We start from the raw sequence: 25,283 nt of genomic DNA, 5'->3' as shown, positions 1-25,283 counted from the left end.
CTGTGCAGAGTCTATCAGTGAGGATGAGAGAAGGAGGACATAGTTTTTGTTCATCCAGCTTTAATCACAGTCTTAAACACAAAAATACACATCTTCTTCTTCTTCTTCTTCTTGTATTTACAGAACAAAATTTACATTTAGGTTTCACTGTATTAATATAGAGAATTTAATCATCAGCATTGTATGAAACCAGAACTAGTCTTATTACATTATCTGTAAGCGTTGCTTCCAAGGAAAAACACACAAAAATACACCTTCATCAAATACAAACATTTTTCTATTTTAATAATCTATATTTATAAAGGTTACAAATAAGACTTAAATATTCAGCCAATCACTACTTTTCATCACTGACAGTTCAACACAATCAGTTTTGCAAAACAGTGATACTGAAGGAATGAATATTATCAGTGGTGGTAAATAGAGGAAGTAGTTTTTGTATGACTCTCCTATTACTGTCTCTCACTGTGTGTCTTTGGCACAGTAATACACTGCTGTGTCCTCAGTCTTCAGACTGTTCATCTGTAGATAGAGCTTACTGCTGGAGTCATCTCTGGAGATGGTGAATCTACCCTGGACTGACTGGGAGTAATAGATATGAGAACTGCCCGTGTGTATAAAAGCAATCCACTCCAGTCCTTTTCCAGGAGCCTGTCTGATCCAGTTCATAGGGTAGCTGCTGAATGTGAATCCAGAGGTTGTACAGGTCAATCTGTGGGATTCTCCAGGTTTTTTAACCACTGGTTCAGATTCTGTCAGAGTCTGACCATCAACACCTGTTAAACCAAAACAAAAAGAAAATGGTAACTTGCTGTATGTTGGCAAGTTTTTAAAGACAGTTTAAACACAAGATTTGTGATTTTTTATCACCTGCCCTGAAGATCATTAAAAGCAGAAGTCCTGTCATACACCCCATCATGTTAAACTGTGTGTCCACTGTTCTCTGTCATCCTCTCTGCAGACAGATAAGTAGAGGTGGAAGACATCAAGGTTTTGCATTGACTCCTCCTCACAGGAAGAAGTGGATTGAATTTGGTCATCATAGACCTGTTGTTTGTTGAACTGAGACAATTATAATGTATAATTAGAGTTGTGACTTGAGCCAAATGAATTTGAATTTAAATAAGTTTGTGATCTGATTTTTTTTTTGCTTGAAATTGAATTTTGTTCTTTTAATCATAAAAATATCATGCATAAGAATTATTCACAAGAAAATCGCAAAACAAAAACTGAAAAATCAACCATATGCAGAACATTAAAACACTTACAGCAAACTCTGAATTGTTGGATCTCAAAAATCAACCATCTGAAATAGTTTCTGCTCATATTATCATAACGCAAAGTCTCAACTTTAACAAAAAATAACTTTTAGGAGATATGATATACTGTTTCCCATCTGAAAGAAAGTCTACATCGTGATTTTCATACTTTACATGCACATAACCTGAAATCAGTGACTGGTTGGAAATCTAAAAATTGATATATATTTTTCTAAATGGTAATATCTTAATAATACAGTAACATAAGGTTTATTAATTAAATAAAATCAAAGAACATCTAAGATGTAAAATGAGATGATATTGAAAACAAATACAACAAATAACAATCAGGAGATGTGAAACTCGTTGGTTGAGATCAGGCAGCTGAGGGGTGAGTAGAGCAAAGGTTCAGTCACTCTTATGACAAGGTGAGATTTTGGAACCACTAGTGGGAACCAACATGAAGATCTCAAGCAGTGATCAGGTTTGTATTGGAAGAAAAACAAACAGTAAAAAGCTCCTCACAGGATCCAGCTGGCAGCAGCAGAATCAGAACTACAGAGAACTCGGTTGATGTTGAAGCTGAACTGATGTGAGCTCTTCAGGTAATTTCATGGTATTCAAATAAAATAGACTGAAGGTGAAGGCTTCAAGTTTTTATTACACACAACTTGCACATTGAAGTGATGTAACTGGATTGGAGTGTAAAAAAAACACATTTTTACCTTTACTTTTTCATGAATGTAAAAGTTTAGATAATTGAAATGGGTTTTTTTTTCACCATGGGAATACACACTGGGATATATTAGTGATTAAGACATTATTATCTATGTCATTAAGTATCTAAAGCCCCATGAAATAAGTAAATGAAGAAGTTGTTTTGCTTTCCTCATTTTCTACACTATACATGTTTAAAGACTGTTTCTCTCTTTACTGTAACAGTGAACTGGTGTTGAAATCATTACTGGTCTGAGGGCTCCTCCTCTGGTGGCTTCATGATACAAGTGTTCAGGCACTGAGGGGTTTTTGTTCAGGTCTGCTGATGGTTTGTGTTATTGTGGGTATCTGGCACAGTAATACACAGCAGTGTCTTCAGGCTGCACATTCTGTCCATTTAGAGTCACTGTTTTGCTGGAAGAGTCTAAGTCCATACTGAACTTGTTCTTTAATGAATCTTTGTAGTATGAGGTTTGTCCAACACGCTCCATTCCAATCCACTCCAGTCCTTTCCCTGCAGGCTGTCTGATCCAAGCTGTCCAATAGCTGCTAAGAGAATAAGAGACCTGACAGGTGATGGTCAGACGTTGACCTGGCTGCACAGTCACTGAGGCTGGCTGTGTCAACTGTTGACACTTCACACCTGTTAAAAGAAGAAAGTTTTGTGTGACAAATTATCAAGTTACAATACAAAAGAAGAAATGCTGACTGTGACAAATCCAAAGAAACTCACAGGATCCAGCTGCCAACAGCAGCAGCAGAGCTACAGAGAACATGGTTTATGGTGAAGCTGATGTGCTGTGATCTCCACTGACAGTCTGATGTGAAGTTTTTATATCTGAGAAACAAGGAGGATCACTGAGTTTGCATAGAATCAAACACATGAAGCATTAATGTTGGTCAAACTGGAGACTAATAGAAGAGTATGATGACTGTTATTACTGTATATCTGCAAAGTGAAAACACACCTGGAAATCACCTCTGCTTTACATATAATATTCTAATTTCATTACATTTATTTAATTATTTAATTATTTGTTGACTTTACTTACATATTTCTTTCAAACAGAAATACAACAACAGCACCAGGATCATGTAAATATCATGAAAAGTTGAGTTTGCATAAAAGACGTTGAATGGTTTCAGTGCTCTCAGATGTTTGAAGAAACAGACACACAGAGAAACTTGGACTTTATAGATTACTGCTGTCTTCTCTCTGCAATGGTTTCAATGAAGCTACAGTATGTGATGGAAGAGTCAGATTTTTCATTTATATTAACATTATATTTTTTGTAATGAAATCTTACTTTTAAAGCTCAGTCATACATCAGTGGTACTCAGATGACTGTGTCTTGTGTAATTGTGAATTAGTTGACCTGAGGACATTAATAATGTGAGACTGTGCAGAGTCTATCAGTGAGGATGAGAGAAGGAGGACATAGTTTTTGTTCATCCAGCTTTAATAAAAATACACAACAGCTCCTTTAGGCTTTCTGTTGTTCATCTTGAGATTTACTTCCTGTCTGTTGAGATGATGAATTGACACTGACAGACTGAGCTGCAGTCACTGCTGATGGTAAATATCATATAGATTCAAACTGTGTTATTCAAAATTACCTGAATCAAACTCACACATGACTTTTGTTTCAAGCACATTTTGACACCATGTACATGACAAGCAGGAGTATCAGGCTTTAGTTCAGTGCAGGTTTCAAGTGTCAGTCAGTTAAGATTAATGAGAAAAGCAGATCTTAGTGTTTCCTTATTGTAAAAGAGGAGAGAGAAACTTGACACTGACCTCTAGTGATTTTGTAGAGAAATCTACAACTGTTTTTACTCCTTCATATTATGATTCCACATTATTTATAGACATTATGTTGTCTTAATTTATAAAAATGTGTATTATTTTTAAACATCTCTATTATTATTTGTAGTAGTTTGTATTTTTTTTATTTTACACCCCGACAAATGTATCATGAAGTTTGATGTCTCTCATGTTTAGTAAAAATATTTTTGAGGAACACACAACTTTACATAATACAGAAACAAATGTTGCTGTAATTTATTACTAAACATACTCGATTACTAAATGCTACCAGCCCAGAAGATGAGTACTGTAGGATTTTGTACAGCTGCTCAACCAACTCAGTTACTGTGGCTCTCGAGCACAATAATAAACAGCAGAATCTTCAGTCTTCAGACTGTTCATCTGCAGATACAGCTGCTCTCTGCTGTCGTCTCTGGAGATGGTGAATCGGCCTTGAACTGACTGAGAGTAGAATCTTCTGCTATTACTACCACTTTCATGCCAGGCAATCCACTCCAGTCCTTTTCCAGGAGCCTGTCTGATCCAGACCATGTAGTAGCTGCTGATTGTGAATCCAGAGACTGTACAGGTCAGTTTGTGGGATTCTCCAGGCTTTTTAACTGCTGGTTCAGATTCTGTCAGAGTCTGACCATCAACACCTGTCAACAGAAAAAGGAAAATAAAAATAACCTGCTGACACTAATAAAAGCTCTGCCATATTCAGATCTATGAAGATCTTCACCTGCCCAGCAGATAGTTAAAAGCAGCAGTCCTGTCCTATAGTCCATCATGTTAAACTGTGTGTCCACTGTTCTCTGTCATCCTCTCTGCAGTCAGATAAGTAGAGGTGGAAGACATCAAAGTTTTGCATTGACTCCTCCTCACAGAAAGCAGAGAACTGGATTGATCTTTTGAAGTTTTGCAATATTGAATTAATATATTAATACATTTTAACAGAAACAAAAGTATCAAAGTAACTCTTGAATACATGTTCATGTTATTCTTTGTTTTGTTTTTTCTCTCAAAAATTTCATATATTCAGGATGTCAGAGAACAGAAAACCCCAGTAAGCAAAAAGTGATGAAAACTGATGAGAATACATGAAAAATATGTAACTCCTCAGTACATGGATGTTATTAATACCCATCTTCTTTAGTCAATAAAAATAAAATACCCAACATGAATATCAACTCTGTTTCTTGTGTCAAACAAATATCAGTGAAAACTACAGTAACCAGTTTGTCTCTCTCTCTGCAGTCGGATCAGTAAAGGTGGAAGACAACCAAGTTTTGAACTGACTCGTTCTCACAGACAAAACAATGATGTAAGAATTGCAACACCAGCTAAATGAATTTTGATCTAAATTTGAAAATTGTACTTAATCAGAATTCTCTTCAAAAGTTGAATTGTGTGTTGCAAGTTTGAGTTACAACCAACTTGTGTTGTTGGATATCAGAGTTTCCCCCAACAAACTCATATTTTTAACACACTTGCAACAGAATTATCATGACACAAAATAACTTCACTGAAACATGAGATGACATTATGTTTTGTATTTATTAATCTTAATCTCACCCACCGGGAGATAATTTGGGGAAATGCATGTGGTGATGTTGCCTCTTACATGTCTTTTTCATAAATATAAAAGTTAAGAAATAAAACATTATTCTTGAATTTTTTCATCATAGGAATACACACTGTGATATAATACCAATTAAAACATTTAAGTATCTACACCGTGAACTCAATCCTTGTTAAAAGTAAATTTACAAAATGTTTTATACTTTCATATTATGGGTTTTTACAATACATACATTAAGGTTTCATTCTGTTTATTCTTTCCTTTTTGTAAAAGGGAACTAATATTGAACTCATTAGTGGTCTGAGGGCTCCTCCTCTGGTGGCTTCAAGTTACAAACATGAGATGACATTATGTTTGTTTTTATCCATCTTAGTCTAAACTCAGGTAACTAAAATTATTTTCATAAACATGAAAAAAAACAATGGCTGCCTACAAGAATTGTCATTTTGTCATTGTCATTTGACAGGCATCTACAATACACAGAGGACTAAGACATCAAACAACCTGTTATTGTTTATAATAATAATGTTATTGTCAGTTATTAATGACATTATTTTATTTTAATACCACAGCTTATTTAACTTATTTGCATTTTGCTAATATTTTGATCTACTGAGGTCACCTGTAATGTTTGCATCTATACTGGAGACAGATTGTACCAAAGGCTGTGAAAGTGTTTTGTAAAGCTCTTGTATTCTCACGAGTAAAAGGAGAAAATGTTACATTTCTTGTCCTGTTCAGTCCTTCCTCTCATTGTTAGTCCAGACTGACAAAAGTAATTTATGTAGATCCACAAACTAAAACTAAAACTAACATAAAGAAAGATTATTTATGTTTAATTTCTTATTAGATGAAAGCTTTTAAAGTGTAGTTGTCCACTGAAATAATGCTGCAACAAATTCACCACTTGAAATTTAATATTGTGAGTCTGAGAGATAGAACACTTTTTGGTAAATGCCTCCACTATTTAATATTATTATAATTGTTGTTTCTCTCTTTACTGTAACAGTGAACTGGTGTTGAAATGATTAGTGGTCTGAGGGCTCCTCCTCTGGTGGCTTCATGTTACAAGTGTTCAGGCACTGAGGGGTTTTTGTTCAGGTCTGCTGATGGTTTGTGTTATTGTGGGTATCTGGCACAGTAATACACAGCAGTGTCTTCAGGCTGCACATTCTGTCCATTTAGAGTCACTCTGTTGCTGGAAGAGTCTAAGTCGATACTGAACTTGTTCTTTAGTCAATCTTTGTAGGCTGTGGTGGATCCAACAAGTGCACTTCCAATCCACTCCAGTTCTTTCCCTGCAGGCTGTCTGATCCAAGCTGTCCAATAGTCACTAAGAGAATAAGAGACCTGACAGGTGATGGTCAGACGTTGACCTGGCTGCACAGTCACTGAGGCTGGCTGTGTCAACTGTTCACACTTCACACCTGTGGAGGAAAACATGTTGAGTATTGAATCAGTGTAATAACAGTGAGCAGTCAGTGTGCTGTGATCATACTGTCAGTGTCTCTGCCTCAGTGAGACTCACAGGATCCAGCAGCAGCAGCAGCAGCAGAGCTACAGAGAACATGGTTGGTATTGAAGGTGATCTGATGGGAGCTTCTCTTCTTCTGCTGCAACTGACAGCATGATATCAAGTTTTTATAGCAGACAGCATTGAGGAAGTTCACTTTGCATAAAGAAGGATACTGACAGGCTACAAAAGAAGGATGGACTGTTGTGTCACACATAGTCAACTTGGAATTGTGTTATTAGCATTTATTTTGACACATACAAATGTATTATTTAAAACAGTAACTTAAAGTTAATGTTCTTTCATTCTTAAGAAAACTTCTAACACAAGTCAAACAAATGCATTTAAACTCAAATAAACAGACAATTTAATTTTTCCATTCTGCCTCAGCTACAGAGAACATCAGAGATACACAAGCGCATGTCTGAGATAATGAAGATGTTTTATCAGATTGTCTAACCATCATTTCAAATCATATCAGTAATGATCCACTGGATTGTCCAAATTTTTTAGCCAATTGCACAGGTTCAGTTAGTATCTGACTTTCAGGGAAAAAAGTCACAAATTAAAAAATAGTTTATCTGTCCGGCCCGCAACTTTACTGTTTTGGTTCATTCTCACCATTCTCATAGCGTTGATTTCATCCACAGCAGGCATTTTTTTGCAGCTTTAGCAACCAACTGCTGAACATAGTCAAGCATTTAGTAGGTAAAAAGCCACACACAACTCCAAATGAATGATAATGTTGCTCCATAACTGTTGGATGTGATCAACTGTTTGTTATAAACATATAAACATAAAAGGTGATGATATGTCAGTGTTGTGTTCAGATATTGCAGGTTTTAAGTTCCACATAAACAATGAACTAAGATGAGTGTTGATGAACTTCTATTTGATTTTTACTGTGTGTGTGCATGTGTGTGTATTGTATGTGACTGTATGGTCCAGTATTTATTCTTTACGTACTGTATTTTATTACTGTACTTTATTATTTCCATACAGCTGAATACACAAAACAAGTGACATAGTTGGGGTTTATCAGCCCAGTAAGGATGAGTATTGTATGAGTATTTTGCACAGCTGCTCAAACAACTCCAGTCACTATGAATCTCGAGCACAATAATAAACAGCAGAATCTTCAGTCTTCAGACTGTTCATCTGCAGATACAGCTGCTCTCTGCTGTTGTCTCTGGAGATGGTGAACCGGCCTTGAACTGACTGAGAGTAGGAGATCTCAGCACAGTCATATCTAATAGCTGCAATCCACTCCAGCCCTTTCCCAGGAGCTTGTCTAATCCAGTGCATCCAGTAGTCACTGAATGTGAATCCAGATGTTGTACAGGTCAGTTTGTGGGATTCTCCAGGCTTTTTAACTGCTGGTTCAGATTCTGTCAGAGTCTGACCATCAACACCTGTCAAACCAAAAAAGAAGTCACTTGCTACATATGTTGGCAACAATTTAAAGACACATTCAACTCAAGATCTGTGAATATTTTCACCTGCCTAGCAGATAGTTAAAAGCAGCAGTCCTGTCCTATAGTCCATCATGTTAAACTGTGTGTCCACTGTTCTCTGTCATCCTCTCTGCAGTCAGATAAGTAGAGGTGGAAGACTTCTGAGTTTTGCATTGACTCCTCCTTGCAGGAAGGAAACAACTGGATTGGATTTGTCCTTCATTTAGACCTGTTGTTTGTTGAAGTTAGACTATTACAGTGTATAGTCAAAGTCGTGACTCTTGCCAAATTAATTAATACTTTTATGCAATGTGAATTTAAACTGTGTGCTTTTTTTGAATTCTTTTCAGAAGTTACATTTTGTTGTCTGAATTTTTGTTGTCTGAAAATAGATAGATATGATATACTACTATATATGTAATTATCTATCTATCTATATCTATATATAGATAGATAGATAGATAGATAGATAGATAGATAGATAGATAGATAGATAGATAGATAGATAGATAGATAGATAGATAGATATGTCCATAATGCATATGCAAAAATATTATTGGGAACATTACTCACATTACTCACTGACATTACTTTTAGGGGCAATGTCAGTCTTGTTACTGCCTTCATTTATGCAGTCTCCTGCTGCCCCCTGTAGGTCTTTGCTACAGACACATCTTTGAGGTTTTTGTAGAGCCTTACTACTACTCCTTACAGTAATAAACAGTTTGTGTGTGTATATGTGTCTAGCACAATAATGCACAGCAGAGTCCTCAAACTGCTAGCATAAGTGTTACTACTGGCATCACAGAAGCAAACCCCTATCCACTCCAGTCCCTTTCCTGCAGGTTGTCTGGTCCACTTCATACCACAACACAATCTGCAGACTGAGACAGGTTTTTTCATGACTGAACTGACTTGATACTCTGATCTGAACAATCTGATGAGATGAAAGGAGAGAGGAATCATAAAACAAAGTGAGACATCATCTGAGAAGTTTTCTGGCATTAGTGACTGACCATCAGTATAGTATTATTTATCATTTGTTCAATTTTTTATTTGTCCTCCCATATGCAATATAATATCACATATCACAAACGGGTGCCAATTTTTATTAATATTATGTCATATAACTAAAAACCAGAAAGAAAGAAATAGCATGATCTTTCTGGCAGTTGGTATGATTGTAGCATCTTTCAAATAATTCTGAAGACATAAGTTTTTGTTTGTAGAAAAATATCAGTTCATTTATTCTTTGTCTCCTGTTTGGATCCTTGTTAAACTTAAAAAACATATTTAAATGACTGTAATTATTTATTAGTTATTGACAAAGGTTTTTTGTATAATAACATCTAATCACTAACTGCATTACTTACAATACATTGATAATATGCCAATTATTATTTATCAGTCCTTTGGTCATTTATATAAACTAAAATATTCAATGTAAATTACAAGGTGCCAATCGTAATTTCATGAACTATTGTGGTTTAATGATGATTTACAACAGATTTGTGATACTGACCAAATTAATGAGGTTAAAATCTTAACAACAGCACCCGCCACAGGAACTCATCAGTATTTCCTTTTCTGACCTCTTTTAACCAAATTCAAACTATCTTTTATCACCCTTTGCCAAATTGCAGAGGATTCATATGGAAAGAATGGCCATGAGTTTTAACACCACAGTTCAAACCACCAACTAAATGCCCCTGGTTGTCTCTGTTTTTTGTCTTTCTGAGGATGTGTGTCAGTCTGCGTACATGTAGGCCACTTCAGGCCTGGATACATACTGATATGCAAATATATGTGAAAGACATGTCTCTCATTTTAACAAAGTTTATTTGCAGTACTGACAGCTTCTACAAAGTTTCACAGCTGCAGGTGTGCTCCCAGAGGTGCAGAGAGAGACGAGAAGTGACTCTCTAAAGATGATATGTTTAGAAATGTCAGAAAACAGAGAAACCTTCTGAAATTAACTGATAACAGAAGTTTATGCTCTGTTGACTTCAAATTGTTATTTTAGAAATTTGTTGGCCTGTGTTGTGTCTGAAATGACAACGAAATCCTCAAAAGTCTTTATTGTGTATCACAAGTACACCATTATTCATACTTATACTCCATGTAATAATTAAACTATACCTAACCCTGATAGAAAAGCAATTATAATCATCAAAATGATGATTGAATTACAAATTTGAAAAGAATCATAATTGTGAAACTCAAAACTTGACAATTAAACAGAAAATATCTGTTTTTACAACATGTTTGCATTTCTGTAAGAAGTCAGAACACAGTATAACACACTTATATGATAAAAGTGTTCAAGAACTTCAATGTTGATTACACAATACCCAATACATACATTTTGTATCTATGAGACAAAATAACATCTCAGTTTTCATTTTCTTTTTTTATGTTGATACGTCAATTTGAATGACTCAGTAAATCATTATGTATGAAGACAAATATACAGTAGATGATTAAGTGTCCTTAGCTGTTTATGTACCGACTTTCAGCATCACAGATACAGTGGAATATTCTGATGCTACAAAAATGTTGTCACTTATGTCTACTACATATCCCTCTCACCTTGTCGCTTCATCTGAAAAAGAAAACAATTAAACAAAACACTGTATTTGTACTTGTATAAATAAAGATTCGTTAATTAGGCCTACTCAGAGAAGATATTCAGGCATAAGTGATTAACAAAATTCTTGATTTTCTCAAGTGGTGGCCCTGCAGGTTGAACTACAGTAGTGTTAGTTTGAAAAAGGTATTGTGACCCAAATGATCTCTGTGTCTGCAGTAGATAGATCTGGCCAGCAGACATACTGTGGTGTTTTTAATCATTTCTAACAATTTTTGAAGTTGGATTTATAACATGCTTATCTTCATACACTGGGACACACTACTTCACTGTGACTGGTTTCTTAAAGATGGTATCTGTAGTGTTTATATTCTGTACATCAGTAAGTGTAACAGAAAAAATAGTGCATATGTGGTTGACGACACTCTCTATGCTAACACTAATATGCAGATTTCTCATAACTCCTGTTCATTTTCAGCATTTCAACACTTTTTCAGCTTCTGTTAAAAATATCCAGAGCAATCTACAAGAGTCACAGAGATGAATATGTCAACAAAACTCTTCTTGAATATTTGGTCAACTGTTGTTCCTGTTTTCATATCCCATCATGCATTCTTTAGTTAAACTAGCAGAGTGAACATGAAGAGGAATATGAAGATCTGAAATGCTGTAATGTAACCTGCGTTTATGCATGCGTGCGTGTATGTGTGTGTGTGTGTGTGTGTGTGTGTGTGTGTGTGTGTGTGTGTGTGTGTGTGTGTGTGTGTGTGTGTGCATGTGTGAGTGAGTGCATGTGTGCATGCATGTATGTGTGTGTGAATATTAGTCACATAGGTTGCTGGGGTATTTGTACCAGTCTGTTGGTGATTTACGTTAATGTCACTCTGCTAGTAGAAGTGTATGTGTGCTAAAATAATTTGCAGGGCATTATTTTAATAAAAGCTGCCTCCTCCCCACTGATGGAAAATCCAGTCCATTGGTTTTCCTTCACACTGTCTGATCCAACCTGTTGCATAGCTGCTATCAGTCAGAGAATAACCAGAGACCTGACAGGTGATGGTCAAAGACTGTCCAGGCTGCACAACCATTGAATCTGGCTGGATGAGATCAATACTGTACACACCTGTGAAAAGAGAAATCAACATTATCTCCATCATTCATCTGACTATTCAGTGTTTCTAATGTGTTTATTAGTGTGAATCCACTGAAAGCTCCTCACAGGATCCAGCTGCCAGCAGCAGCATCAGAGCTGCAGAGAACATGGTTGATGTTGAAGCTGAACTGATGTGAGCTCTTCTGTCCTCTCACTGACACACACACACACACACACTTCACTTCCTTATGAGGAAACCCATAATGAGGTAAACATGCATATTATTGATAATCATTCAGCTAAATTTAATTTAAATTCATTAAAGGTGAAGAGTTTAGTGTTAAGAAATAATGCTGTTGGACAGACAAAACATAGATGGAAAATTCATACTGGTCTTGAAATCTTTAGTGGTCTTAGGGGTCCTCCTCTGCTAAGTGTTCAGGTCTGCTGACATTCTAAGTTGATATTGATCTCTTCTTTAGAACTTCTTTAGTGAATCCTCCACACCTGTGGAGGAAAACATGTTGAGTACTGAATCAGTGTGACAACAGTGAACAGTCAGTGTACTGATTTCTGAACCAGTGCAATTTATAAGTCAATCTTATTTGTCTCAGTCCTCTGCAGTCCTTTGTGCTTTCTGAGTAAGTTTTTAGAGCCTCTAACAGAATAAGAGACCTGGCAGGTGATTGATGAGGTCTAACCTTAATAGACTGTCGGAGATGCTTGTTAAGTCTGATTTTCTTTATATACATTGAAAGGATACAAATAGATATATAAATCCAACTGTGTACACATATACTGAATTTTTTTCTCACAGTAACCATTTCCTAATCAGTCAAACAAAAGCCATACCTTAATTATGCCTGCCTGAAAAAATATGTGCCCTCATGTACAAGGCCTTATCAGATTTCAGTTAGGTCCTTATTTTTTTGTACTCATCCACAGCTTCAAGACAAAAACATTTTGCTTAACACCTGTTTTTTCAGTTCTTTATGTGTTTTATTTGTCTCCTTTCAATCATTATTTAGCCATTGTAATTTCTTATTTTAATAGTTGAAATGTAACAGAAAAATCTTCACACTTGCTTTACAAAATAACTGATGGGAATATTATTAACCAATGTATTTGTGGTAGTTAAGAATTTGAAAATAATTAGATTTTTCAGAAACATGATTTTATTTCTTTTCAGAGTTATGCAATTATATGTCATATATTTCATTTCCTTAATACATAATTTTATTGTTATTTGGTTATTTTGCTAAGGTTATTACTGTGGAGAATATCCAGCCAGAATGTAAACCGTACAAATAGGTAATGTGTATTCTTTTTCTGGGTTGATTGTGCGTCGATCTATTGGTAATGCCTCATGACTCCAGTAGGGGGAATCGCGCTCTCTGCCTCACTCAATACAAACGAGTGAAAACGAGAGAAGTGTGCGGGTTTCTTCATCCCTCTTCCCTCACTATTTTCCCTGTTTTAAGGTAATTACCGTACTTAAAGCACTATAAACTTAGCGACACACATTGTTGATACTTATTTCGTCATTGTTGTTCATTGCGAGTGAAAGAGGTGAATTTTGTACTTTTATATTGTTGAAGAGTTTCGGGCTAACTCATTCACCGTGTAAGCTAGCTACTGCTATTGTCCCAATGTAGCATCCGACTGTTCCGCCATTTTCTGCATTTAAGTTTGTCTGTAAGGTTTAAAAACATTATTTTATTATGGTAAAAGGTCAGTTCATGTGTTAGGTACAATATGAAAGTTAAGAAGGTAAATGTATTTCAATTAAGGAAACTGTGGTCCTGAGACTGAGTGTATTCCGACTGAGAAAATATGTGAATTTGGTTGTACTGTACATAATTAAGACTCAATACAAACGAGTGAAAACGAGAGAAGTGTGCGGGTTTCTTCATCCCTCTTCCCTCACTATTTTCCCTGTTTTAAGGGCACAACATATTGCTGTAGAAAAGCAGATGTAACCAACAGGTTGAGTCCTCCCCACCACTTGGGGTCGCTACATAGCTGTAGTATCCCAGTCCCTTCCTGCTCCACACACCTGAACCAAGTGTCCCCAATCAGTGGCACATAAACACAGGGAGTAGCACTGTTATCCTTTGTCTTCCATTTGCTGCTGCTGCTCTGTTTGGTGCCATACTTTCACACTTTGTGTCCCCCATGGCCTGACGGTATTGATTGGAGTTATACAGCCGAGGTAACCTTATTTTATCATTGTGTGTTTCGGTAATTAAATAATAAAAAAAAGAAGATTGGACTAACCTGTGTTTCTTTTTTTGTCTCTGCAGCTGTGACTGCCGCTGCTGCTTTGTTATACCTGAAACTCACTTGATTTTTAATTTCTTTTATTGAGTTTTAAATGCTAGGTTTTATTCAGTGATCTTAGTGTTCTTTATGTTTTATTTCTTTTAGTATATTCCTAATTTGTTTTACATTTTGTGGTGGTTGTGAAGTTTACTTGGTGTAACATATTTATTGTTTTTTAACTAGCTGATTCATACAGAGGTGGTGCTAACATTTAAAAGGTGGCTTTGTGCTTTTATTTATGTATACTTCTTGTGTGCATATATATTTTGTGATTTGTTTGTAGTGTTAACGCCAACCTAAACTGTAACACCTTTGTATGTTCCCTTTTTTTAGTCAATTCCTCCACCTCCCCATCTTATGTATTTTTTTTTTTTTTATCTTTTTAATATGTTTTTTGTTTTGTTTTTTAATTATTTTAGGATCACTGAAGCCTAGACACTTACTAATGTTCTTCAGTTTGATGTTTTTTATATCCTCTATTTTTACTGCCATTTTATGATATGCTGCATCATTGAAGAAGATTAAAAACACCAACTCTTTTTAATACCTTTTTAAAAAACCATGTCTGTTAATTCTTTTTGTGAAACTTACCTGTGTGATCGAAGTAGGAATTTATTTGATGTATTCCCTGGGTGGAATTCCATGTGTACGTGTTTAGAGGTTTTGTCATTACTCTCCTTAGAGAGTATTTTTCCAAACCATATCTTCTACTGCCACCTGTAGGTCTTTGTAAAAATATCATGTGTAGAGTTTTTGTAAAGCCTCTCTGCTTACTTTAACCAGTGTGTCTCTGGCACAGTAATACACAGCAGAGTCCTCTGGCTTTAAGTTAGACAGTGTCAGATACACCATGCTGTTGCTATTATCTCTGGTAATTTCTATACGTCCTTGCACGCCGCTTGCATACACTGTTTTACTTGCATCATAGTAAATGAGCCCCAACCATTCCAGTGTTTTTCCAGCAGGTTGTCTAATCCAGTGCATTCCAAACTGACTGAAATCAAAACCAGTTCCCCTGCAGGAAAGACTGAGGGCTTCCTGGGGCTTTTTCAGCACTGAAGTTGAGGGAATGGACTCCATAGCCTGGCCATTCAAACCTGCCAAAGAAACAGAAGTAAGAGAGGGGTGAGAACAAGAGAGGACTGAATGTCAGAGCATGAAATATATGCATTTTTCAATTTCTGATCAGTATTGCAGCATGAAACAATTCACAGGGCAGACAAAGCGCTGTCAGCAGAATGGACAGTTTGTACATCATCTTGAGACTAGTAATGTGAACTCAGATGCTTCACACTAAGAGACAGATGGTTAGTGGGAGGACAAAAGTATACTCTCTAAAATACTCTAGATTTGCATTATACAAGGGAGGGGCCAACATATTTGGCTCATATCATTCAAATACATCTCAGAGGCAAAAATATGTTTCATGGATATTTATGTTCTTTCCCAGCATCAGTTTCACTGACAAACAATGGACTCAGTTGCTACAGCAGTTAGGTGGTAGGTGTTAGGTTAGCTCATGATTTTTCACTGCTTAAATTACCGAAAAAGAGTCAGACTGAGTCTGTCTAGCTGTCTATGCAATTAAAATCATATCTTTCTGTGCATATTATTTTCTGAAACTGTTTCAGTAAGTCCATCATGTCTGAAAAAGAATTTAGGGCATCATGAAAAGGACATGTGGTCTACAAGTAGAAGACTTACAGATCTACAGTAGTGGTATGTTAGTAGTTCCTGTAGGTTGAGGCTTAAAACCAGAGGTGACTGAGTCTTTTTATTCTGTTTTTAGTGCAAATATGTTGTGTATGGATATCTTATTTCATCATTTTACAAAGTTTATTTCAATGGACAAAGCCTATTAGCCCTTTTACTCTATGAATATATTCAAAGTGGGAGTCCATTAGTCCTCCCTGTCTCATCTGCAAGTGGTTCAAAATGCAGCAGCGAGACCACATCACCCATGTACTGGCCTTAGTCCACTGGTTACCAGAGAAATATAGTATTGATTCTTTTATTTGTCTTTAAAGTTCTGAATGGTTTGGCACCAGCCTACATTTCTGATCTCCTCAGTCCATATCCTACATCCAGACCCCTCAGATCCTCTGACCGGTTACTTCTCTCTGTTCCATGTTCCCGGTCAGTGCTGCTCCCAGATTGTGGAACAGTTTGCTGCTCGCTGTCAAATCTTCCTCATCTATCACCACTTTTAAATCCCAGCTTGAATCCCAGCTTTATAGAATCAGTTTTTTGTCCTATTTATAGCATGATAAAATTATTAACTCTGTCTATTTCAGTTTAATTGTATTTTAGATTTTTCTGTGAAGCACTGTAGTCAACTTCTGTTGTTTTTAAATGTGCTCTATAAATAAATTTGACTTGACTTGACTAAGCATATGGATTATATAAAGAATGAAATGGCACTCTCACATTTTTACAAAAGTGTTTTCTAAATTACACTAGTGAATTGAAACAGAATTTGATCTGTCTTTATGGTAGTGTACAGACTATATGTACAGGATCAATGCTGTTATGTAAGAAGTGATTTCAGGACATTATCTGGCATCATGCTTATGATGTAAGAAAGTGCAGATTCTGCTACATACAGACAGGCTGAAGTCACTATATATGTATATGTTTTTGTGATGATCAAATTGGTCATGTGCTCATTTAGTGTTGTTGGGCTTTTTCTGAAATGTAACAAACGATTCTGCTTCAAATGATATCGTTGCCTGTCGATTTGAGAATCTTCTTAAATTGCACAGATCTAGATTATGTTCAGATTTAATTTTCCCAATGCATTCATGGTTATGTAATAGGCTTGTGATGGAAGTCGTTTGTTTGGGGTTTTTTTGTTTTTTTTTCAGAATAAAGTTTTTATTAATTTTTGAAAGGCATAGAGAAGACAGTCATTCAACAACTACAGTACTGATAGCAGCATTCAGAAGGCATGGTGGTGATGTATGTTCTCATAGTGAACAAACCCTGTCAGTTTGCATGCTGAGATTAATAAAAAATAAAAAATAACATACTGAAAAATCTATTACATTCATTTAGGTTAATACAGAAATTTTATCAAAACTTTTGCTATGTTCTTAGTTTTTTTCCATATTCATAAAGAAATTACTAATGCACATTATGCAGTGGCATATGAAGCACAATCCCTCCAACAGACTTTCCCTCCCCGCTTTCCCATCTGTTGTACTCTATCTTGTTTCATGTAGAGATAACAGACAGAAAGCTCTATCCAGACAGCCATTTACTCAACCAGCACCACATGAAGGGATGCAAGCAGCCAAAAACTGGAAACAATACGCAAATACTGATATGTATTCTACATGAGTTCCCCTTTTCCAAATGAATAAAGATTGAAATCCAAAGAGGAAGTTAAAAAGCTATTTTTATCAGCAGCGAACAATTTTTTTTAATTTTACTCTTCTACAATTTCTATTATTGAAATTCAGATCTCTTTACTATACCTCATGAAAAGGTCTTAAAAACAACAGTAATGTTTGACTGTGCATATGAAATTGTGTATATGCACAGCATTAAGCTCATCTTTCTTTTCTAGACCAAAGCTGCAGAGATAATCCATGAGAGACCTCATCCCTCCTCTCTGGCATACGCAGATCACTGCTCATCACAGTTTACACTCACAGACACATGAACGCATGGAAAAAATAAACCAAATGATATAGCAACATATAACAGAGTGAATTCAATTATAAAATTATACTTTGATAAGAAATTCATAGGAACAAGTATCCCAGGATCTCGACTAAGGCTGTCATCATGAGTCTCAAACAAGCCTGCATCTTTCTCAGAGGAGGAACAAGGAGACAAGTAAGTCGGGAGGTTTTTGGTACAGTTTATGGTTTTATGGTATTTTATGTGTGTTTTTACTTTAGGAGTTTTCTAGAGCAAATTAAATAAATATGTGTACATATCATTATTTTTCATTGGTTTACCAGGAAGGTAAATCTTATTTTCATTTGTTGATTATGTATGAAACAAATATCTTGTTGTTTTTTGTTCTGTTTTTTTTTTTTTTTTTGGAGGGGGGGGGGGGGGGCTGTCTTTTGTTTTTTTAATGTGGTGTTATTTGTGGGCTAAGGGGAAAGAAGCTTAAAGCACTAGTCCTATTCTAGAGTTGAGGTGGGAGGGCAAACTTTTTAGCTGATGCATCAGGCGGAGGCATTGGTACTCAGCTTCTGTGCTTGGTCCCTAATTTCAAAGAATACATTCACGCAAAACCTGAATATTCTATATACAAATGAAAACATATTTACATCGATAAGGTGCATTTTATACTCATCACTTACAGTATATTTTGAAACGTACATATTTTTAAATATATAGGAAATGCGTGCTAAAGGTGCAATCGCATGAACAGAGTGCATCTGGAGATTATCATCAATACATTCTCAGAATGTACAGAAATAAACATCAATATGTGTTCATCAGAAAGAGCAGGCTGATTAATATATAATGTAATAAATAATAGTCCAGGAGCCTTCCTGGACCATGTGGCTAAAAGCAGACACAAAATATAAACTCATTCAGATATTCCGCATTGTTCTTTGATTTGAATTACTTTTCAGTATTATTAGAAATTTGAGTTCAAACCAATAAGTTTGAGAACTGAATAAAAGTGCTGAATAAGTGAGTTTACTCCATCATTCATATGCACAACAATATTTCAGGAGCACAAAAACTAAAAGCATATATGCAAAATAATGAACAGCAGGACGAGAGTAACAGTGAAAATAGTGAATGTTCATCAGAAAACATAATGTTAATGGTGCTGTTACATACTAGGATGTTATTTGGAGACCAGTCAGTTTGGGAGAACGATTCAAAATATTGAATAAATGTACAATTTATTACATTGCTCTGGTCTAAAAAATGTAGCTCAGATTTCTGCTGTACAATGTTATATGAATGTGTAATTTAATTTAACGAAACTGATAAATATATTTTAAAGAATGTTGCAGAAAATGCAAAAGTCCCAACATTTAATAGTTCAAAATGTTATGACACATTACATTTCTGGACACAGGTTTTCTGTATTCATGCCTCTAAATGACTCATTCCCCTCTTTTACTCTAATTTCCTTTCTTAAAAACAAGTAAGTGTACTAATGTTTTCAATAAATTAAATTAATAATTCAAATCTATATACAGACTGTATGTGTTAAAAAACCTCAGACACTGACAATGAACACTAACTGTTTCAACAGGTGCAATACATATTTATATATGTATGTATGTATGTATGAGGCTTATAGGAGGTCAGTGCCTTGCAGAAAGACACTATGTATGACTATGCACATAACAAGAGTTGTATATTTTGTGGTAAATTACTGTGTATAAAACATTCTAAAATCAATTTATATCTGTGTCCATGTTGTTGTTTTGCAGACAAGAGCTCTTACACACGATGAGATAGAAGGTAATTATTTTTGCATGCTTTCCTACGTATTTGTTGCAGAGTGCTGTATAATATTTTTCACTTCTCACTTGCTTGTGTCTGCATGCTCTCTAGAGTTACGTGACGCTTTTGCGGAGTTTGATAAAGACAAGGACGGTTTCATAAGCTGTAAAGACTTGGGGAACCTGATGAGGACCATGGGTTACATGCCAACTGAAATGGAGCTGATAGAACTGGGCCAGAATATCAACATGAATTGTGAGTAATGTACTCTAATTTATGAGGTGAAAGCAAAATACATCAGCACTACAATAATCCAATGATTTCATGAGTATTTCCCTTTTTCTTCAGCACATTATATGAAGTATAGACAAAGAAAAATGTCACTCGTTACCTCTTTGGTGCCAAAAAATAAATAAACAGATGTGCAACTATGCAACTTGTGCTGGCCCCTTAAAAATATATCATATGTAAAGAACATGTTCCAAGAATATACCATATAAAATCTATATTATTTTATTTATTTTTCACAGAATAAAAAATATAAGCATTTTCAGGACTGGTGATATAACCTGACACACATATGAGAAAACACAATTTCTCAAGGAGAATCATCAATACATTGAACAATGCATTGAAGTTATTTTTCATTATGAAACACCTAAAAAAAATCACAACTCCTCCCGAGAAAAATGAATGAAATTAAATTAGAAAATGAAATTATTGAAATTTGACATTAAATTGTGTTTTGTGTGTGAATCGACATGTTTTCAGGAAATGTGTCTTTCAGTTTCCATGTCTCCTGAGCTCTTATTTACATATTTCTATCTCGAAAGTAGCTTGTCAAGTGTTGGTAGGAACAAAAATATGAATATATTGTCTAATGGCTTATCATATGTCACTGGTTACCATAAATTTTACAGAAAAGCACATATATTATCTTAGTTGTAGTATATTTGTACATCACATTTAACAGTTGAAAGTGAAACATCCTATGCACATTTATGAAACCTGAGTGTGTATTGCAAGTATTTCATGCCACTAACATTGTGTATGAACTTATTAATGTAGGAAAAGGAAGATAAAAATAGAGAAAGTGGCACAATTGTGCTTGCATACTGTATATGATCTCAGTTGTTTTCCCACAGTGACTATTGCAGCAGAGGGAAATTTAATGTATGAAATAGAAAATCACTGATTGCTAAAGATAAAATATTGTATCTCTTTAATAGCTGATGTGTGATTGTTTTGTCATTTAAATCACAATGGGGTTCTTACACTTAAACCTTGCTTAAAATGTGTTTACTGACTACTGCTTATAGTCACTATATTTTTTTATCGTTTGTATCATTTATATTATTTGTCTTATCACAGTGGGAGGACGGGTGGACTTTGAGGATTTTGTGGAACTAATGTCCCCCAAACTTCTGGCTGAAACTGCAGGGATGATTGGGCTGAAGGAACTTAAAGATGCTTTCAGAGAGGTGAGCTCAACATCCCTATTCTCTCTCTTTGGTCTTTGGCACCCCATGGTGGACACCAAATGAAAATGAACATCTCAAACTTTAAATCTTGTAAAACATTATGTTATGATTGTGATATGTCCAAAATGCCAATTGTTTGTTTTCCTCTTCCCTCTCTTACAGTTTGATATAGATGGTGATGGCTCAATTACATCTGATGAGCTGAGAAATGCCATGGTGAAGTTATTGGGTGAACAAACCAGCAAAAATGAAATTGATGCTGTGGTCAGAGAAGCTGATAACAACGGAGATGGAACAGTTGACTTTGAGGGTGAGATACAAGTACACACAGACATACAAACACACACATACAGGACAAAAAATGAATTTTGTCTGTTTATAACCTTATATTGACCTCTGTTGTATAAATAAATGTTGACTAAATGTTGAAGAGGATTGCTCTGTGAGACACAGAAGTTGAAGTAACAGGATTTTTTGATCAATAATCTTTGGTTAAAACTGTTGTTAAATTAAGTAATTTTGATGAGAAAAATTGCAAAAGTGATTTCATTTAATTTCAATAAAGTCTATTTATTTTGATACCAAATAGACTTTCCTCACACACAACATTTTAACTTATCAAACAAAAATGCAACTAATAACATTAATTGACCTACTGCTGACTGGCACACCTACTGTAGATGCATCTGAGCCATAATTAATGGTATTATTCACTTGTGCTTTTCTTGTAATGACAAGTCAAAATGTCTGCCATGAAGAAAGAATTGTTGAAAGAATTTCTTTAGTAAAATGGTTATTTCATTTGATTGTGTTCACACATACCCTAACTTTTTCTCTTTTTTTAGTTACACTTTTCACAGACAGTATGAACTCACTTTAACAGTCCTCTATAGGAAAACAACAGCAGTGGTCACTAGTTTAAACAGCTAAACTAACCAAAGCAGAAAGTAGTTTGCAATGTGGCGTAACCCATACAACATTTGCTATGATAATTGTTCTCATATTGCTATAAATCTAAAACAATTTAGCTAATCAATATCTTCTCCATTGTCTTTACAGAGTTTGTGAAAATGATGTCATCAAAATGAGGAGAATTGAACAAATGGATGACTGAGAATGGAGAGGATGCAGTTTTTATTTAATTTTATGCTGATGATAGCCTACTTTTGTTCTTGTTCTTTTTGTTCTACTTGGTGGATATAAAGTAATGAATGTTTGAATGGTAGCTCTAGACAGCTATGATATGATATTTGGCAAATTTGGTATTGTCTAATTTGCCCTGAATCTCCCAGACCTGTCCCACAGAGCAGTGAGTGTAGATGTCATGGTCAGCTGGTCAAAAAGGATGGCAGTGCTGTTGTCTCTTGTAAGGAACTAGTGAATACGGTGCACAGCAGCTGAATATCTGGTAGGGGTGAAATTACAAATTCTAGCTATTAATTATGTGCTACAAAGAACAAGTCTCAGTCAACAAATGTGTGTTGTGAAGATGTTGTGAGTGTGCTGTACTATGGGCTGGCCTCGGAGAACTAAAGTAAAACTTAATAATGTAAAAATGTCTTTTACCGTCTTTGTTATTCAAAGATTATGCTGAGGGAACTGGGTAGATTAGTTTACATGTTCTTTAGATGGATGAAGATCTAGGTCACATTTGGAATGAGGCACTGTAATACTAAATGTGCTATAAAGTTACATGTTGGAAGAGTGTGTGGTGCAAGTACACCTTTCTGGATGTTGCCCTCTTTTTCCTTCACAAGTACTATTAGGGCCAACTGGTCATCCTTATTATTAATACATTATTGTTTGACCCAGAAAGAAGAGAATTTAACTTGTTTAAAAAATAAGGACTAGCGTCTGGGTGATTATTGAGCTCACTGAGATGATATTTTTCCAAGGGTATATTAGTTGTGGACGATGACAACAACCCTTCCTTGATGATGTATCTGCTCCTCACCTGCACTGACCTCTCAAAAGTAACGGTTGATGCTGCCACAGGTCCTTCAATGCGACTGCAGCTCTGACCCAAAAACCATCTGTTCTTCCAGTGATGCCATCATAATCTCAACAGGATTGTATGCCCTCTGCCATGTTTCCACCTTTGTCTCACCAGGGTGAAAAGGCCGCTCATCTGCTTAAAGTTTATTCATCAATGATAGTCACAAATGTTCTTCTGAGCATACATACATCTCAAAGACCCATCAAATGAAACACCAGAGCTTACAACACAATATCAGACATTCTACTGCAAATTTACAAAAATAAAACTACAAGGTATTTCTCAGATGTTTTATTCTTTCTCTTGAATCCTACATGTGCTGCCTAATCAGCTCCACTTGTTGCAGTAGGGGTGACACACAGATCTGATGAGAAAATGTTCCACAGTCATCAAGAAGTTGTGAAGTAAGGCTGAACAGTAACAGAACAGTAACAGACAGTTGTCAGTAAAACAGTATGTAAATGTAATTTCATTCATTTAAAATTTTGTTTGAAAAGTATGATTACTAATGCAGATGTAGTGATTTGCCATCAAATATCACCATGTGCATAAATTAAATTCTCAAAAATAAGTTTTGAAATGAACAAAACAAGTTCTTATGAGCAGCATGTGGGGTCAGTCCGTTCATCTGTCAGTCATTCTGTCTATCCAACACTTTGTTCCAGAGCAACATACTGGATAGCTTTCCAATTTGGTGAATGAATATTATAAATTCCCCAGAGGATGATTATTAAATGATTATTTCTGGCAGCACTGTCACTGTCGACCAAGCCTGTGGAGTGGGCCTCAGTGGCCCTTGAGTCTTTATATATAATATGTTGGTCAGTGATAGAATGAGTTTTGCACATATATAATGTGACAGTCATGTGACTGGAGCCTATGCTCTATTTAAGATGGCGACTGTATATATATATATATTGTTTAGTCTGAAGAAGAGCATGTGGCTCAAAACATCACTGGTGGATGTGTCAATAAATTGCATCTAAGGAAGCTACAGTGTGCGAACCTTCATCTTTTTTTGCCTCAGTGGCACAAACATACTCGTTAAGTACATCTGTGCATATGGATTTTTATTTTTATGCATGGGCATATTTATGTGTATGTCTGCAAAGAATCAACAGGGAATAAAACATTGAGGGAAAATAGGGTATTGTAGATGACAGTGTAGGCCTTAAGTCTTAATATAGACAATTTAACTAAACTTAAATAAAAAATATACTGTATACCAAGCAGATTAATCATCATTTCTCATGCAGTACTCCAACAAGTGTCATTTGACTTATATTATTATAAATTATAATAATAACAAATTTATTTTTCAACCACTTTGTTCATTTAGCATCTTTGGCTGAAAATAAATAAGAATCCCCATAAGGTTGACTAATTCTGTTACACAACAAAAGGACAACATGGAAATCATGACAACTGCTATTTTTCCCTTTTGAATGAATGTGCTGGTCCTAATTTTTGAAGGCTACAGCCTATGTTGAGATGGTTATCAAAAAATATGTGTTGTAGAATCAATGTAATGATACACAATTCCTGAGAAACTAAAAATTATTACTTAATTAATCTATCAAGTGACCAATATTAATGCAAGATATCTTGGTAAAATATTATCACTAAAATATATCACTGGTCTGAAAACAAGGACATGCCAGAGGTGTATAAACTGGACTTGTGATGATGAAGTGGACAGTTGAGCAAATTTAAGATACGCGTTTTAATGCTGGTCCATGATAGTGTATTTGATTTATTTATTATTTGCCTCTGAATTTGACAGTCAGATGCTTTGCCGCTCATCAGATCCTCAACAACTGATAGAATAAATGTCCGGTGTTGAACAAATTCATACATCATGAAACAACATATACATACAACAACATATAAACAATCTCAGGAATAATCTGTCTCTCTGGGGTGGATTAGTTCAGTCTCTGTAATCCTCATCATGGGACCCTCAGATAAGCAGATGGCAGATAAGATAAAATCACCACACTAATTCTCATCTACTGTATAAAAAAAAGTAACCAAAAAGAGCT

The 25,283-nt window shown here is 35.4% G+C and overlaps 1 protein-coding gene, 1 pseudogene and 1 gene segment (V, D, J or C); 1 reads left to right on the top strand and 2 right to left on the bottom strand.

The window, feature by feature from the left end:
* Positions 1-2,232: 2,232 nt before the first annotated feature.
* Positions 2,233-2,975, bottom strand: LOC121883769. The segment is given in 2 exon segments: positions 2,233-2,619; positions 2,710-2,975. Coding segments are annotated over 2 exon segments (351 nt in total).
* A 3,626-nt stretch (positions 2,976-6,601) lies between these two features.
* On the bottom strand, positions 6,602-12,221 carry LOC121883882 (annotated as a pseudogene).
* Positions 12,222-18,092: 5,871 nt separating this feature from the next.
* cabp5b (calcium binding protein 5b) lies at positions 18,093-22,385 on the top strand. The gene is made up of 6 exons (XM_042393222.1): positions 18,093-18,174; positions 19,752-19,782; positions 19,876-20,019; positions 21,136-21,245; positions 21,408-21,555; positions 22,305-22,385. Exons 1-6 carry the CDS (start codon positions 18,124-18,126, stop codon positions 22,331-22,333), a joined length of 513 nt encoding a protein of 170 aa, XP_042249156.1. The 5' UTR covers positions 18,093-18,123; the 3' UTR covers positions 22,334-22,385.
* The last annotated feature ends 2,898 nt before the right edge of the window (positions 22,386-25,283 follow it).

The sequence above is a fragment of the Thunnus maccoyii genome, chromosome 18 (assembly GCF_910596095.1).
Source record: "Thunnus maccoyii chromosome 18, fThuMac1.1, whole genome shotgun sequence".
NCBI classification, from domain to species: Eukaryota; Metazoa; Chordata; class Actinopteri; order Scombriformes; family Scombridae; genus Thunnus; species Thunnus maccoyii.
This window is presented reverse-complemented; position numbering and strand designations above follow the sequence as displayed.

Bases quoted from the DNA above. Each gene is read 5' to 3' on its own strand.
- cabp5b (XM_042393222.1), top strand. From the start codon at position 18,124: ATGAGTCTCAAACAAGCCTGCATCTTTCTCAGAGGAGGAACAAGGAGA. The intron at 19,783-19,875 runs GTAATTATTTTT...CATGCTCTCTAG, and splicing joins TACACACGATGAGATAGAAG to AGTTACGTGACGCTTTTGCG. The intron at 20,020-21,135 runs GTGAGTAATGTA...GTCTTATCACAG, and splicing joins CCAGAATATCAACATGAATT to TGGGAGGACGGGTGGACTTT.